General features: G+C 39.8%; 1 protein-coding gene across 1 annotated transcript in view; it reads left to right on the top strand.

Moving 5' to 3' along the window:
• Positions 1 to 16,217, top strand: part of FBN1 (fibrillin 1) — a 225,109-nt gene that overhangs the window by 109,943 nt on the left and 98,949 nt on the right. The window contains exons 6-9 of the mRNA XM_040968986.1: positions 330 to 527; positions 3,802 to 3,927; positions 9,241 to 9,366; positions 14,394 to 14,552. Of these exons, the coding sequence (XP_040824920.1) occupies positions 330 to 527; positions 3,802 to 3,927; positions 9,241 to 9,366; positions 14,394 to 14,552 (609 nt within the window). The remainder of the gene's footprint in view (positions 1 to 329; positions 528 to 3,801; positions 3,928 to 9,240; positions 9,367 to 14,393; positions 14,553 to 16,217) is intronic.

Below are 16,217 nucleotides of genomic sequence, written 5' to 3'. Positions count from 1 at the left end.
CACGTATCTGTAATGGGGTCAGAGCTTGTGTCAGTGTACACACCTTATGTTTTCTGGAGGGAATGATCTTAGTTATGAAGTTCTTCCTGACTTCATGTGGTCCTCACACTGGCCTCATCCAAATGGCTGGGGACCAAGGTTTGTACCCTCATGTTGCAGTGGAGGAATGGGTTCCAAGGTCAGCCCAGCGGCTCTCCAAGGAGTCAGCCATGTGTGTTTGTCTGTCTCAGATCTGTTTCTTACATTGGGAGTTGAGCAAGATTAGGCTCAACTGGGTGCTGGGCCTTGCATTTCTGGACTTTCATGGGACTTTTATTCTCTGCTTTCAGATTACAGAACAGGACCATGTTTCACCGTGGTCAGCAACCAGATGTGCCAGGGACAGCTCAGCGGGATCGTCTGCACAAAAACTCTCTGCTGTGCCACAGTCGGCCGAGCCTGGGGCCACCCCTGTGAGATGTGCCCTGCCCAGCCTCACCCCTGCCGCCGTGGCTTCATTCCCAACATCCGCACGGGAGCTTGTCAAGGTAAATCCCGGCCGAGGGGATTATTGATGGATTAAGTTTATTTGCCCTAGAGAGCTGTTCTCCAGCGAAGTTGAAGAGGAGAAAGCAGTGTGAAGACAGCTGCATGGTTTCGCTGACTGTGTTGTATCCAAGTCAGGCTTTAGGAAGGCAGCTTGCAAGGGAGCAGCTGTCTTCCCTGGTTTTTTTGCTCTCCCACAGGTTCCCTTTTTTTTTTTACTCCAGTGGTGTTTTCATGTCCCTCTAGCTCCAGCAGTGGTAGGATGCCATGTACAGTCATGCTATGCATTATAGCAATGCTGTGTGCAGACGCAAGGCAAGGTTTACGAACAAGGTTGAGTGTGTTGCTTTTTTCCTTCATTCAAAACTGTTGGCGTTACCCCTGTGTTATAGGTTGTTCTTAACTGACCTGAGGAAAATTGTTCTCTGGACATTTGACATGCTGCATTGTGGGTTTTTTTTTTAACAAGTCAGAAATAAATTAGGATTGGTTTCACAGTTTTAAATATCCCCAGATGTCGCCTGCTCGCTGCCTCTTCTGCCTCCCATAGACATCCTTATTCCATTTTTGGCTTTTACTCCTGCTCTTCCAGCTGTACAAATTCTTTTATTGTCTGGATGTCTGGCAGGAAACAGGAGGAAGTGAACAGAGGCAGCACCACACTAAACTGATAGGATTGAAAACTCCCAGGCTATCTCTGCTTTCTTTAGATGTCTTCAGTGCTTTTGAATTTTTTTTTTAATTTACTTATTTATTTTTTAGCAAGCTGCAGTGTCTTCAGATAATTCAGGACATGCCTTTCTGAGGCAAATAACCTCTTAGCCTTATTCTGTATGTTAATTCTGAGGTTAAAATGCAGTTTAAAAACTTAAATTTTATTCCTCAGTTTTATGGGTCTCTATTTCCAACAGCTCATTTGCAATTTTGTTATGCTGGCTCCTCTCTTCATGCAATGACCTTGTATGTTTCCTTTTGAATATCTGGAGCAGGAAAGAAGTCACTTTGAAACCCTGGTATGATGAAGGGGTAGTTTGTAAGATTTTATAACATATACAGTTAAGTTCACTGCACCTCTTTTTTGGTGCCTTTTTGTTTTTCTCATTCTTAGAAAGTCTCAGTGAGTTATGGAAAGTTGTGTTGGTCCTGATGTTCTGAAGTTCACTAATAGCCATGAACCTGCTGGCAGTGATCAGAAAGCCAGGCCTTGAATCTCCAGATGCCTGCCCTTGAGTCATGCTCGGAGGTTAGGGTGCTAACAAAATCAGGGGAAAGAGGATGAGCAGAGAAAGAGAAGTACTGCATTCTCTTTACTCTACTGTTCATTTCTGGCAGTCTAGATTTTTCTTCCCCAGCATTTGTTTCCTGTCCCTTCCCAGCAGTGCTATTCAACATCTGGGCTGGGGTAAGAGTAGATGAGGAGGGATTCAGGGAAAGTATTTTATGAGAAAAAATTTGAAAACTCATGGGGAAAAATGGCAATTTTTTTTTTTGCTACTATGAGAATCTTCTCATCTTTGATGGGCTTTTTCTAGAGAAAATCTTTCATCATCTGGGAACTTTCTCTTCTTTGCTGGTGCTTCCACTCCTAAGACAGATGTGGCAGTTGTGGACCAACAGATTGATAAAGGAGCTCATTTGCTCTCCAAAATTGGAAGACATAACAGTAGAGAATGACTTCTCTCTGTCTCCTGTTGGCCAAAACTCATGATCAGTAAGCCTATTGAGTTTTGCCTATTTATAAAATCTTAGAGTCAAATAACATTTTAATAAACATATTTAGTGCATCAAGACAATGGGAAATTTTGGCATAAGACATAACTAAAGTAGGCTGTAAACATAATCTTATGCTGTTTCAATGCAGCTGTCTATGTGGATTGGGGTATTCCATTTAGAGCAGTAGGGACGCTTTTACACCCAATTACATGAATACTTTAATGTACCTTTTAGTGTGCATTAAATGCACTAATGCAGCTTTTCTGAACACCGGTTGAGATCTTAAAAAGAAATTGCTTTATCACTTTATTCCATGAAGAGAAAAATAAAGAGAACCTTAAATCTTCTAGATTTCTAAATACAGGAGCAGTGTTAAACTCTTTCATTGGGAGTTCTCTTGTAAACAAAATCTGTGTCATGAAGAGTGGAGAGAATGAACATGTGCTCTTACAGTCTTTGTAACTGAATGCAAGGGAGCATGGGATGATGAATTTTGTTCCTGGGAAGTTAATATAATATTCAGGGCCACACATAAAAGACCAAAGATTAGTCTTTAGGTGCTGGGGATACAGCCCTTGGAAAGCTTATATCAGAGATGATTTAATAAGGTAAACAAACAGATGCACATCATGCCAATTAGTGGTTAGTCATATGGAAGAAACTAAGCATGGAAGAAGCATGGTGACAGTAGGTCTAGGCATTGCTTTTGGACTGAAACATGGGCAGCAATGATGCAAGCGGTTCTCCAGAGCTGGGGTATTTTGTGCAGAGTTCTGGGGAAGATGCACCTGTGGTACCTGTGGAAGCTGGTGATGTGGGACACAGGAAAAAGTGAGGGGTGGGGGGAGCTAGAAGTGAGATTTGAAAGTGGACGAATCACGTAGAACTTCCTAGAACTTAGATAAGACTTGCATTGTGAGTGAGAAAGGGGCATGTTCTGACTTGAAAAGTTTCCCTCTGGCATTAAGGCAAGTCTATAATTGAGACTGCACATTCATTATCTCTCATTTCTTGGGCTAATTTTCTGATTTATTTCATTTTTAACATACGATAACATTTTCCACTTAGTGTATATGAAAACATTAACTGCCATGTGTGGTTAGAGGGACCTTAAGTAAATTCTGTTTTAACTAAATCATCCAGCACAACTTTTAAAGATAGCTTCATTATAGAAATGCATTACATTTTGACTTTAAGTGTTTCTTGAAGAACCCTGGTTATTAATGTTAATCCATAGATTTTTAAAAAATGAGGCAACGAATAATGAATGTTTTGCATGTTGCTGAATATGTAATTAATCCACAGACATGAGTGTAAATATTTTCTGGGTGAGAAAATATGAGTGGTGGGAAAATAAAGGACATTTGTCCTTCTTATAGGACACTATAGACCAAGTCATCTGAATAACATCATTTATTTACAAAACGTCATGATGAAATGTAACTTCTTTTTGTACTCCAAATGTTGTGCTAGACAGACAACTCATTGATGTAAATATGATCATATAATTGTGGCTAATCTATCATATTTTATGTGACTCCTTCTCTCTTAAAAATCCGACAGACGTGGATGAATGCCAGGCCATCCCTGGGCTCTGTCAAGGAGGAAATTGCATTAATACTGTTGGGTCTTTTGAGTGCAAATGCCCTGCTGGACACAAATTTAATGAAGTGTCACAAAAATGTGAAGGTAAGAAGTCTCATGCTTTGCAGCCAAGCAAAGTGGGGTAGGGTGAATGAAACTCAATGTTAGTGACAATCTTGTTTGCAAAGTATTCCTAAATTCATCTCTGTTTGTCATCCTGGCGAATGTGTAAATATAATATTCTTAACAAAAATAATGTCTTTGTGTTATTGAACTAAAAAACCCCTGCAGCTTTTTCCACTTTTGTGCACCCAGAATAAGAAATCCATCTGAGTCAAATTAAATATTAAAACATGAAATACTTTTCAACCAATATTTGGTTGAAAATATTCAATACACTTTTTTCATAGTTCTAGACATATGCACTTACATTTGATGTTTAGATATCATTGGGAATGTTGTTTCCTCTGATATTTTCTAGTTAAAACATGCACTTGATTATTTTGGTGAGGGGATAAGTAAGCTATTACTTTGTAATTCTATGCTCCTAAAAAGTTTAGTGTTTTTCTTTCCTGGGGGATGCTATACACCTATCAAATGAAAACTTTTCTAGTGTCAGTCAAAAAGAAAAATAACTTGAAAGCTATTTTTACATTTGCATTTACTTTACACATTGAGCTTCTAAGAATGTATACACAGAGGCTGTGCCAGTGCTGCTGTCTGCCAAAAAGAAGCCTGCTTCCGCATACAGTAATAATTCCTTCACAAGTGGGAAGCGTTCAGAAAAAGAAAGGAGACAGTGGTAGATTGTCTCTTGTTTCACGAATGCATGTAATGCATCTGTGGGAGTGTCTGGCAGTATCGTAAGTGCATTCTCAAGGCTAGAACACTCAGGGTGAAAGCTTGGCCCTTTGTCCTCAGCTTGTTCTCCCTGGGGTAATCTGAGGTTTATTTGGATATACGTGTTTACTATTTTGTTTCTATCCCTGCCCCTAAAGGTGAAGAATGATTCATTCTAAGATCTTTGTGTAGGGTGAGCCTTTAGCCTTTGTTGTTTGCTACAGGATGCCATGCACCTGACAGACAGCTCTAAGTTGAAGTTGCAATTCATGAGTTACTTGTCGTTTACTGTCTCTTTGCCTCAAGGCTAAAGACTCTGATAGAAATATCTTGACTGCTGAGAGTTATAGATGTGGATTGATAGGTTATTGTTTATTATAAAATTTATAATTGGTGTGGTATTTTTAGCATGCTGTAAAGAATTATTTGAGATAGCTATGGAAAATGCATTTGTACTTTATGGAGCTTAATTTTGAAGATGAATGTAATTGATCTTTTTTATGGGCCAAAATATTTTGGAAGTTGTATCATAGAGCTAAGTTTTACCTCTTTTGACTCAATTCTGGTGCTTATTGGGCCGTATTATATTGCCTTCTTTCCAAATGAAAGCCATTACCTCTAGTTTAACAACTGTATATTCTGGTATTTGGAACTATTTAGTATTTCAAGAATGAATATTCAAGCATTATCATATATACCTTTTATGACATTCGTTTAATAAACTAGTGTGATTTACCTAATGCAAAATCCACATCAACTATAAATTAATTGCATCTTACTGTTTTTAAAAGATTTATTTTATTTTTATTGGAAAGGTAGATATACAGAGAGGAGAGACAGAGAGGAAGATCTGCTGTCGATTCACTTCTAAGTGGCCGCAGCAGCCGGAGCTGTGCCAAATCGAACCAGGAGCCCAGAGCTTCTTCTGGATCTCCCACACTAGTGCAGGGTCCCAAGACTTTGGGCCGTCCTCAACTGCTTTCCCAGGCCGCAAGCAAGGAGCTGGATGGGAAGCGGAGCCACCAGGATTAGAACTGGTGCCCATATGGGATCCCTGTCATGCAAGGCAAGGACTTTAGCCACGAGGCTACCACACCAGGCACTGTATCATTTAATGTCTTCTTAGTTTAACCTATTCAGTGTCAAAACATGTACTCATTTTCAAGCTAAAGGGTGGCATAGTACATTGGACTTATTTGGCTTGTGCTTTGCCCTTTGAAATTAAGATGGCTTCCAGAACTGAATTGGAATTGATTTTATGTCTCTTGCTTTTTAGGCAGATGTGAGAGTTAAAATAGACAGGAGTGCTCTGTGGATATATACTGGTCAGAAGTTGCAGAATTGTTGCCAAAACTGAAAGAAAAGACGTTATTATGTTAATGCTGATACACCTGTCCTGGTGGTATATCTAATAAACTAAATAATTGAGTTCTAGAATTACTGAGCCTTTTCTACACAGACTTTTTTTTCCCCAGCTACATATTGGGGTCAGTTGCAAGGTAAAAGCAATGCTTTGGCTAGAATTCTTTTTTTGCTTCTGCCATCACTGTTACGTTCAATTTATGTGTTGTGGTTGGTTTTTGGGTTTTTTTTTTTTTTTTTGTATTTTATGAACTCTGGCCTCTGAGCTCTTTTGAGCATTGTTGCGCAGTTTTGCAGTCGTGGTAAAGTGATCAGAAAAAAAGTCTTGCCAACCTTGGCGAGCTGACCACCCTTCGTCTACTCCCTGTTTCCAGTTTTGGTATCTCACTCTGGACCTAGAATGGTTTCTTGATGGTCCTTGAAGGAACCCAGAAAATCTGGCCCAAAGTGTTGGAAGGACAAGAGAGCCTGCAGGAGCTCTAGGCAGATAGTAATGACGGGGGATTCTGTGTTCCTGTGAATAATCCTGGCATCTTTGCCATTACTTTGAGTAGCGTCCTTTTGGCTTGGAGAAAAAAAGGTCAGAGAACTTGGAATTGTTTTTAGCATTAATTTTTGTAGTACTTAAAAAATACTAGTTCAATCAAATTGATCCTAGCAAATTCATAAGATGTTAACCATCACTAACTCAGATGAAAAAAAAAATTATTTTATTCAGATTACTTGTCACGAGATCTTACATTTTGGAGAATTCTTTTCTTTCCTAAATAGCCTCTTTCCCCACCCCAAAATCTAAAAAAAAAAAATGTAGATCAAATTTTTAATACAGGCAATTTAGTACACTTTAAATGCAAATTAACCAGATGAAGGTGGTTATATAGCAGTTATTAAATGTTCTTACATTTAAGAAGAAAAAGATGGAGATTTACAGCTATGATTTGAGAAAAACGGAAACAAGAGTTCATGCCCACCTTCTTTGTTGATTTTTCCAATGACTCTAGAGTGAGTGCACTGGAAGAACACGTGAACACGTGAACCTTTCCCTTTGGAAACCAAATTCATATTTGCATAGGTTACTGTGGATGGCAATTAAGAAATAAAAAGTATAATTAGGAGATTAAGCTTTATTTCTGGAAGAAGTCCCTTGGATTCCTAATTAACCACTAATATTTTGGGATTTAAATTATCGTCAGCCCAGCCTTTAGCAATTATAATGACCCTGCATGATGCAAAGGATTTTTAAAAACATCTTTTAAATCCGTGTACTCTCTACTATGCCAGCTGAAAACCTCAGGATTTCCCCTTTCCAAATAACATATTTATCTGGTGGCTACTCACTGTTGACTACTATTACCCTCTCAGGTACCAAGAAGAACTCCCGATGGTTTACCTGACCACTGCCAAGGTTGGGGCTCCATGTTCTGTACCTGGGTGTAGAACCATGACTTCTACTGCTCCTCGTTGCCAGAAATAATGAGTGAAAAACAATTCTCTGGTTCGAGCAAGAGAGTCCTGGGGCCTGGGAATAGAGACCTGATTCCAGCTGGCAAGGTCCCTGTTCTAAATGCCCCTGGGGAAGTTAATTACTGTCTCTGAGTTACTTCAACTTTCAAATGAGGCAGTCACACACAAGGAAAGATACCTAGAGGTTCTTTCCAGTCCCACAATGAGACTCCAGCTCTACCTTTCCCATTATTTTCCAGCTGTGATCAGACCATCAGTACTGCAGGAGTAAAAAGCCATAAGAGCTGGCAAGCACAGTTTGACTGAGCAGTAGAAGAGCCAGTGTATCTTTGTATGTGGCTGGAAGAATTAGCATGTTGACTTCAGACACATTTTTTATGCTGGATTGAATTTGTGTAGCAAAAACATAGTTAACCTGATACACTCAGCGGCATTCATAATCATTAATGTCACATGACATGGTACCTTTATACAAGTACCACAAATTTTGGTGTATTTATTTTTCTCACTTGGTTAGCAATCTGGACAGGCAAGATCCTGAATGAGTTTGCCCTGTCAAGTGTATAATCTTCGATAAATTCTCTAAATAGCTCAGAGTCTCACTGATGCCTGCCCCAGAAGTGAGACAAGCTTACCCTGTCTACCCTCTACATCTCTTCCCCTCCTTCTGCCAGAGGAGCTCAGGAAAGGGACATGGCTTAAGGAACGAACAGCAGTCGAGCACAGATGAGACATAGGAATGGATAGAGAAAAAAAGACCAAAGGACAGGACACCCAAAAGACACAGGAGAGACTTACCATTTGGGTTTCTTCTCAGGGTCACAGCAAGAAACTCTTGAGGCCTTGGCAGCTATCGTGGGTAGCTACTTTCAAAATACCAAGCTCCATTCCCAAGCAAACCTCCCAGGTGACAGCTTTATGTGACCCAGATGAAATTGAGGCATTGGAGCAATCTTCCAAGTTGCCCTTTATTGGGTAGAGATGAGCAGACATTTCCTCTTCCACAATTGGTCAATGTGTGGGGCCCAAAAAGGGTGAGGATATAGGTGAGTCAGCGTTCTAAAGCTCAGGCAGTCCTGGAAGAGCTGAGAGCCAAAGGCAGTTGGCTAATGCATTTCCCGCATCTGAGCAACACATCCTTCCTGAGGAGAGATAAGTGGAGCACCCAGTGTCCATCATAATTTGTTCACCAAGCCCACAGAGAGCAATTGTGGTGGTCATTTGGGTGCCCCTGAGGAATGATGTTAGTATCTTCTCTCCTTTGGCCACCCAAGTTGGCCATTTTTTAGTCAGCACTCAGAGCACAGGTATTTTTCAGAAAGACCACAGAATTTTTGTAGAAAATCAGGCTGAAAGGAAATGGGGAAATGATGCAAAATATAGCATTAAGTAACAAGGGAGTATAAATCCAATGCAAAACATGGAAAGAATAGGAGAAGCACACTTTAAAATAAATTGTATTTGATATATTAGCAGGTTGATGTTACTTGATAAAACAACAGTGCACAGTTTTAGATTCTACAGTGATTTTATTTTGCTCTGGCCTCTTGAATTTGGTAAACCCCCTTGATCAGTCTGTGTTGAGAGAAGTGTCTACTTGCATGTTTTGAACTGACTTCTGTTTGCAGCTTTTTTTCTGGATGATTCTGGAGACATGTTTGGAATAGTGTCTCCTCTGAATCTCTTGTCATGATGAGCACTTTTGGTGATGTGTTTTATGAGCACCGACCGAGTCTCTTGTTTGTGTTCCAGACATTGATGAGTGCAGCACAATTCCTGGCATCTGTGATGGAGGTGAATGTACAAACACAGTCAGCAGTTACTTCTGCAAATGTCCCCCTGGTTTTTACACCTCTCCTGATGGTACCAGGTGCATAGGTGAGTGTCATTACAAGGAGCATGCATGACGTGGGTGGATCACCTCTGTGATGGACATCTTTCTAAGCAAGTGTGGTGAGGAGGACATAGAATCTCTCCCTTGAGGTAAATCATAATCTTATAGAAATGGGTAACACAGTTGAGCACCCTCTTAAAGAAGGAAGGCACTTTGTGATTTTCTTTGGGGAATTTTTTTTTGCCTCCCACAGAGAAGGAGTGGTCCATGAGACCCAAATAGTTTCAGTGTGTAAGTTAACCTTGCAATTGTTCAGTTCCAGGCAATGAAGCTATCTCTGACAGCTTCTTCTTTTACCCTGCATTCAGTGGTTTCCAGGACCTATGTTAATTGGTGTCTGAAATATTTCATTAATCTCTTAATTGGTCTCTGCTTCCTGGCTTCTCTACCGTTCATCTTGTCAGGTTTATCTTCCTAAAATTCTGCCTTTTTAAAGTAACATTGTTGCTCCAAAGCGTCTGGTAATTTTCCATGTAGATATGGAAATTAGTGGCTTTCAATCTGTGTCCAACCAACCCTTCAGGTGCTGTAAAGCCCTCTGGGACCACAGGGGTTGGTGCAGGGGACAATGAGGAAGGCTGAGCGGAAGCAGCTCCTACCAACTCCTCTGTCACTCTCCCCATACCCTCCGGTCTTGGCAAGTTCACTCTCACCTGTTGTGTGTCTTAGGTAAGGTATCAGTTAAACAAGGGGTTCTGTGGTTTAAGAAAAGGTATGGCGACAGCTGGAATTAACGATTGTTAAGATTTTCTTCAAAGTCTGGTATTCTAGACTAACATTTGAGTTTCACAGTGTGATACACCATCCAGTGATTAAAGGACTTTAGTCTGACCACCTCCTAACCTTGTTCAACCATGGGCATAGTCCCAACTTTACACCTCTGCGGGTCCGTTCACTTGGGTTTCTTCAGGCTTATAACCCTACGTGCTGCCCTACTCATTACTCTGCTTCTACTCTAGTCCACGTCATACTTCTCCGCTCAGGTTCTGTGTCTGAAGGCATCCAGACTACGTCACTTGAAGGCAATTCCCTTCCTACTTGGGAATATGTTTTTCAAATGGGAGGAGGTGTAATTTTATAGTTCTGTATGTTCTGTGATGTTTCCTGAATAGGTTGTAAATTTTTCTTTGAGACTAGTAACTGCCATCCTTCTACTTCTGGTGTGCACCTCATGAATGCTTTCTTGCATATGGTAAAAAATAGATGGCTGTTTAATGTCAGATTAAACAATTCATTATCATCTCAGCAAAGCTTGGAAACCTGTGGAAAAGACAAATGCTGTATTTTGATGTTCCTGGTCCATGTTTTTACAGACACCCAGCTTCCTATTTTCACCACTGATTTCAGACCAAAATCAAATTACATTTAAAATTCTAAGTTCCCTTTGACTTGGTCATTTATCATAAATGTTGAGGAAGTCTCCGATGATTGGTATTTGAATAACTATGGCTAGTGTGGAAAAAGCATGTCTGAATTATCCCTAGATGCAGCAGGGATGCCTGGACTGCCTAGCTTCCGAAGCTGCAGTGGAAAGAAGGGCAGAGCATTTCATGTAGCTCCCTTTTCCTTTTGGTCAGCACATGACCTCCTGTGCATGTGATTGGCAAAGAGGGTCTTCTCACTAGAGAACAGGTAGATTTTTTTTAAAACCCTCAAATAAGGCCCCAAACTACACTAGAAGGATTAAGATACAATTATATATTAGATGCTTTGCATTTTAAAGGGCTTTTCTTACTGTCAAGTACATCCATACTAACCTATTACAAAAAAGGGGAACAAGGGGGAAGGGAGTTCAGATTCATAGATCATCTCCCAGGTATGAAATATACATATTATCAATGATCTGCTTCAGGGCTGACCACAGTACTGTAGATGGGAAGACACTGAGAGAAGTTTGATAAATAATTTTGTCTGGTTAGATGGTATGTGAGGGACCTAGTATTTCAACCTGAGCTTGTCTGAGCCCAGAGTTTATATTTCCGCATGAGCATGGATGGCATATGCCTAAGTAAGAACTGCTTCTCCTTCCTTGAATCTATTGTACCCATAATTGGCAACCTGTTGTGTAAAATGACCCAAATGGCATTTCTGCCTTTCCAGCACTCATATTTTCCTCCAACCATAGAGGCCCTCGATAATATCCCTAGTGGCAATAAAACACAAACAATTCACTTTTAAACCAATGTAAGTGAATCTAGCTCTCAGAAAACTTAATATGTAGGTAGCAGTATGTAGTATCTTTCCTATCAAGTTCCAACTACTTTGTCACCAGTGTTCTGACACTCTCAAGCATTCACAGCCCCCATACTTCCTTTATCCCTTAAATTCTTAAGGTATTATTTTATTTTGTTGATTTTTCTCTGATCTCCCATTGACACCTTGTAACACATTGTCTAGGGCTGCCTTTTCATTTGGGTGTCCTCCAGTGTTTCAACTTCAAAAAGGTATCTTATCCCTGCCTTTGACTCCACAACTCCTTACTCCTAGCTGGACACAAAGATGTTAATGATTTCTTAGTGATCTGTGCATAGTCGAGGATGGCCTGTAAGCCTCTATGTGTTTAATCCATAATATCTTTGTTTTGGTGTAAGGTGATTTCTCATTGCTGAGACAAAGAGGGATGATCCAGTGATCCAGAAGCTGAGAAGCGAGGAAAATCTCCTGCTCCTTTCAAGCCAGATGGCTTGGCCTGGGTAGATTTAAAATGGATTAGGGTGTCTGTGGCTTCTTCTGCTTCCTTGATGTACTGCAGATCCTCACATTATCCCTTCTTGGCTCCCATGGATCTCTGGGTTACCCCAAAGTAACCCTTTCCACTCTGTGGAAGAGCCAGCTCCTGTAGCTACGCTCTGCCCTGCTGTGACAGTGCTGTATAACACAACTTCAGGCCTGTGTGCCTCAGGGCTCTGTTCTTCCAAACAGTTGAATTTTTATTTTTTAATTGTTTCCCTTCATTATTTTTTTTAGGAATCCATATGTTTTCCTTAAAATTCCAAGCTGGGTAAATTGTGTATATTTTCCAGAAAGGTTCTCCTTCACCAAAAATAGAAATGAGCAAAGTGATTATCACATGTGCAGGTGTCATTTGTAAACTAGGGACAATCAGATAACCCAAATGCAACTTCTACATTCCTTTTTTTAGCTCCAACATCCACAGTTTTGGCCAAGAGTCTCTGACCTATTGATTTAATGTATTAGTCTATCAAATGAGCAGTAACATACTATCATAATTAATTTACAAAATGGTAGACAACAGCCCATTGAATGTTTGCATTTGACAGCAGCAAGTCCAGGTTTTTCCCCCTGAAAGATAGCTCTTGCTGAAAATTATATGTACAGATTTCGTAATTTGGTCAAGTGTTTACACTGGGTTTTGACCACCAAATTTATTTGAAGCTGGGATATAAGCCAGATTTGAGTATCTCTTCCTTTTCTTAACAGTCTTTGGTTTCTGTGACCAAAATATTTACTATATTCTGAGTATGTGAAGTATTAGTGGCTGTGGAGCATTGGAAATTATAATGTAGGAAGCTGGTTTCTCCACCCAGTTTACTGCGGTGCTGCCTCCCAGGGTTTCACAGAGCACACTTGTCTGAAACCCGTTCTCCAGCCGAGTAGCCTGCACGGTGCTGGAAGAAAGCTTGTTCTGCCTCTTTGCTGAGACCAGGAGTTCGACCAAAGGTGCAGGAACTGGAACCACAAATTTCTGGAAAGCGCATTTATACTTGGTAGTGGTTTGAAGTACTTTTCAGAAATAATCTTGTATCCTTTAATGCTGACCCATAATTTTCTTTTATGGTTTGTGTAGTTTTGTTTTACCCTTCATTCAGGGTTAAGAATTTTAATGTTTTAAAATTAATCTTTTTTTATTTTATTCCACTTTATTAAAACTTTCAGATTTGGAGGCTTTGTGTTCTTAGAATAATAAGCAAATTTGTTTTACATTCAGACTTAAAGGAAACACAATCAATTTTTGGACTATAGAATATTCTTTGCTTTGTAAAGGCATTTACTGCTTTTAGTTTTTTAAAAGGCATGCATACCTAAAATAGTTTTTTCAAAGTTTTATTTTATATGAACTGCCTAGAGTTATGTTTTGCTTGAAGAGTTTATGCTGTCAATCTATGTCAGGAAGATGAAGTCTAACTTTGCAACCTGTCTCTTGTGTTGTATCCCAAAGACGAAAATTTTTCCTATGTCACAAGCTTCTTTTGGTAGCCTAAAGTTGTACTGCAATGTATCAGATGTTGTCATGACAGTCAGACATGAGGTATCCTAATAAAAGGGATATATAGAAATGTGTCTTCCCATGTTCACTTCAAGATGATACCTTCCTTCTCCCCTAAACTCCTCCCCCCCAAAAAAAATCTGAGCCTATTGTATCCCATAGGACTAAGGATTGGAAACTGTGCGGATTTTAAACTTGTAGATAATTAATGCATAAAACAATCTGTAGGAATCCACATGAAAAGGAAATCTTGATTAACAAACATTGGATCCAACTATAACGTGACCCGTTCCTTTAAAAACTCCCACAAGCCTGACTTACTGCCTCAGACTGAAAAACAAGAATTTTTTTTTCTAAGTGTAAACTATAGCATAGGCTTAATGTTGTGTTAAAATAGATTTAGGTAAATATTTGCCTGAAGTGACTCAAACTAAGTAGTTTAAAACCATTAACAACCCAGTATGTCTTTCAATATAGAGATGTGTCTTTATAAATAATTAACCATCTCTCTTTTTCAGTGGCACATGTTGTTTAAGTCATTTATTTCCACCTTTGATATGGAATGTGCGATGCTGGCCAAGTGCACCAGCATGCAGGGGTGAAAGGTGTAAGACAAGGCATTTCTAACTGAGCCTTGTTCCCACCTAACTTCCCTTTCTGGGGACACGTATGTGAGTGAATCCTGCCATAGGCTGATGTGGAAGTGCTGTGGTGAGGGGGCTGAGAAGAGGCTGTTAACCCAAGTCTGATCTTAATGATCTGTGTGGTTCTTTTTCCTTTCAGATGTTCGCCCAGGATACTGCTACACAGCTCTGGCAAATGGGCGCTGTTCTAACCAGCTGCCACAATCTATGACCAAAATGCAGTGCTGCTGTGACGTCGGCCGATGCTGGTCTCCAGGGGTCACTGTTGCCCCTGAGATGTGTCCCATCAGAGCAACTGGTAAGCCCTGCCAGCTTTCTGTACACCAGCTCAACCCTGACAAACCAGTAATGATGTGATTGATGCAGATCTAAAGGAAAACTGAATCGGTGAATGAGATTTCAGAGACTGGAACAGGGAACACACAGAGGTCCATACGAGACCTGCTTCCTTTTGTTTCTTCCATCCAATAGCAAGCTTTTCAGGAAGCACTTTTTATTTTCATTTGAGTGCTCAGTGGCTCTCATGTTTGAAACATTAGGTTAACTCAACTCTCCCAGAACTTATGTCCCAAACACTCTAATCTTTCCTCGTCTTTGTTGTCAAATACTCTTAACTTCCTTCAGTCCATCTCTTTTATTTGTAATATTCCTTTTACCTCCTCCAAAAACTGATTTTCTCTAGTCTGGAATATTACAGTACCCTGATAACTGGTTTCTCTGAAATAAATGTGTATTTCCCAAAGTTCAGTGCATCTGAAGTTCACTTAAAAAATCACGTCTGGGGAAAATGTAGAGAAGTAAGTCCAAACAATTTTTTCTCCAGAATTAACTGAGGGAATATTCAGAGGCCTACGTCAACCTTGTCTTGAAAAGGTAATTTCAGCACACGTGTAGCATCCCCCAAATCTGATCCCAGTTTAATTCCTGTTGTTTATACTAGCTTTTGTTTCTAATTATTCTATGATTAAGTTCTCCTTGAATCCAATCTGAACATTTCTAAATTCAATCTGTTTTTCTCTGTTAAACTTCTGCCAGTTCAGGTCCTTGTTTTCTGATCTGCACTCCTGTACCCTTGTTCCTTGTTAAAGACTCCTTCCATGGTGACCTATTCAGTGATCATCCCAAGATAACCAAAGCTGAGGACGCTTCTTCCTCCTTGTACTCCCATGGGTCTCAACTGTTGTTGTAGTGCAAATCCCACACTCCCCAGCTTTGTGCTCACATATTACTTTTGTAATACTTAATAAATCCCATCAGAAGGTGTCATTCCTCACTGTGTTCCCATATTCCCTATGCTTTCTACACTTGCACAGTATTTAGCAAAATTTTGTTTAAGAAAATATTCGGATAAACAACTTATGTATCATCTTTCCACCAATTTTAGCTAAACACTGGATTGATCATTCCCCCTGGATCTGAAAACTGTAAATTGTGTTTAAATTAGGAGATTTAGGAAAGACTATAATTATGAGGATAAATGCAGCGTTAATGTAATAGTTTAGAATGTGCTGTTCACAGAATGTGAGTTTCTGTCATTGTGGGTTATAAACCAGCTCACAGCTAGTGCTGTAAAAATTCTGCTTATTGCTGAAAATTATATATATGGATTAAGGTAGCAATGAACTCTGTAAAAATATTTTGACACATAGAGCTATGTATCTTATTTGATTTGCTCATTCTCTATGTCCTAAGAATAGAACCCACCCTCCTTCATTTATTGGGATCTTTAATAGATCACTGTTGGGAAAGAAACCGTGATGTGCTACTAACACACATGATTCAAGTACTAGAAGAATTGCATTTCAAATGACTGCATTAATTTAGGAACCAGCAACGCTTTGGTGCCTTTCTTGTGTTGAATAGTGGAGCAAGGACAAGTGCAAGTTTAAGGGCTTGCAGAAAGTCTTCCTTGGGTCAGATGGAGCAGAAGACCTTGTTCCTGTGTGTGTGTTTGCAGGGAGCT

This window comes from Ochotona curzoniae, unplaced genomic scaffold (assembly GCF_017591425.1).
Source record: "Ochotona curzoniae isolate NIBS_2020 unplaced genomic scaffold, NIBS_Ocur_1.0 scaffold_4701, whole genome shotgun sequence".
Lineage (NCBI taxonomy): Eukaryota > Metazoa > Chordata > Mammalia > Lagomorpha > Ochotonidae > Ochotona > Ochotona curzoniae.
The sequence above is the reverse complement of the archived record's forward strand: the minus strand, read 5'-3'. Positions and strand labels throughout refer to the sequence as shown.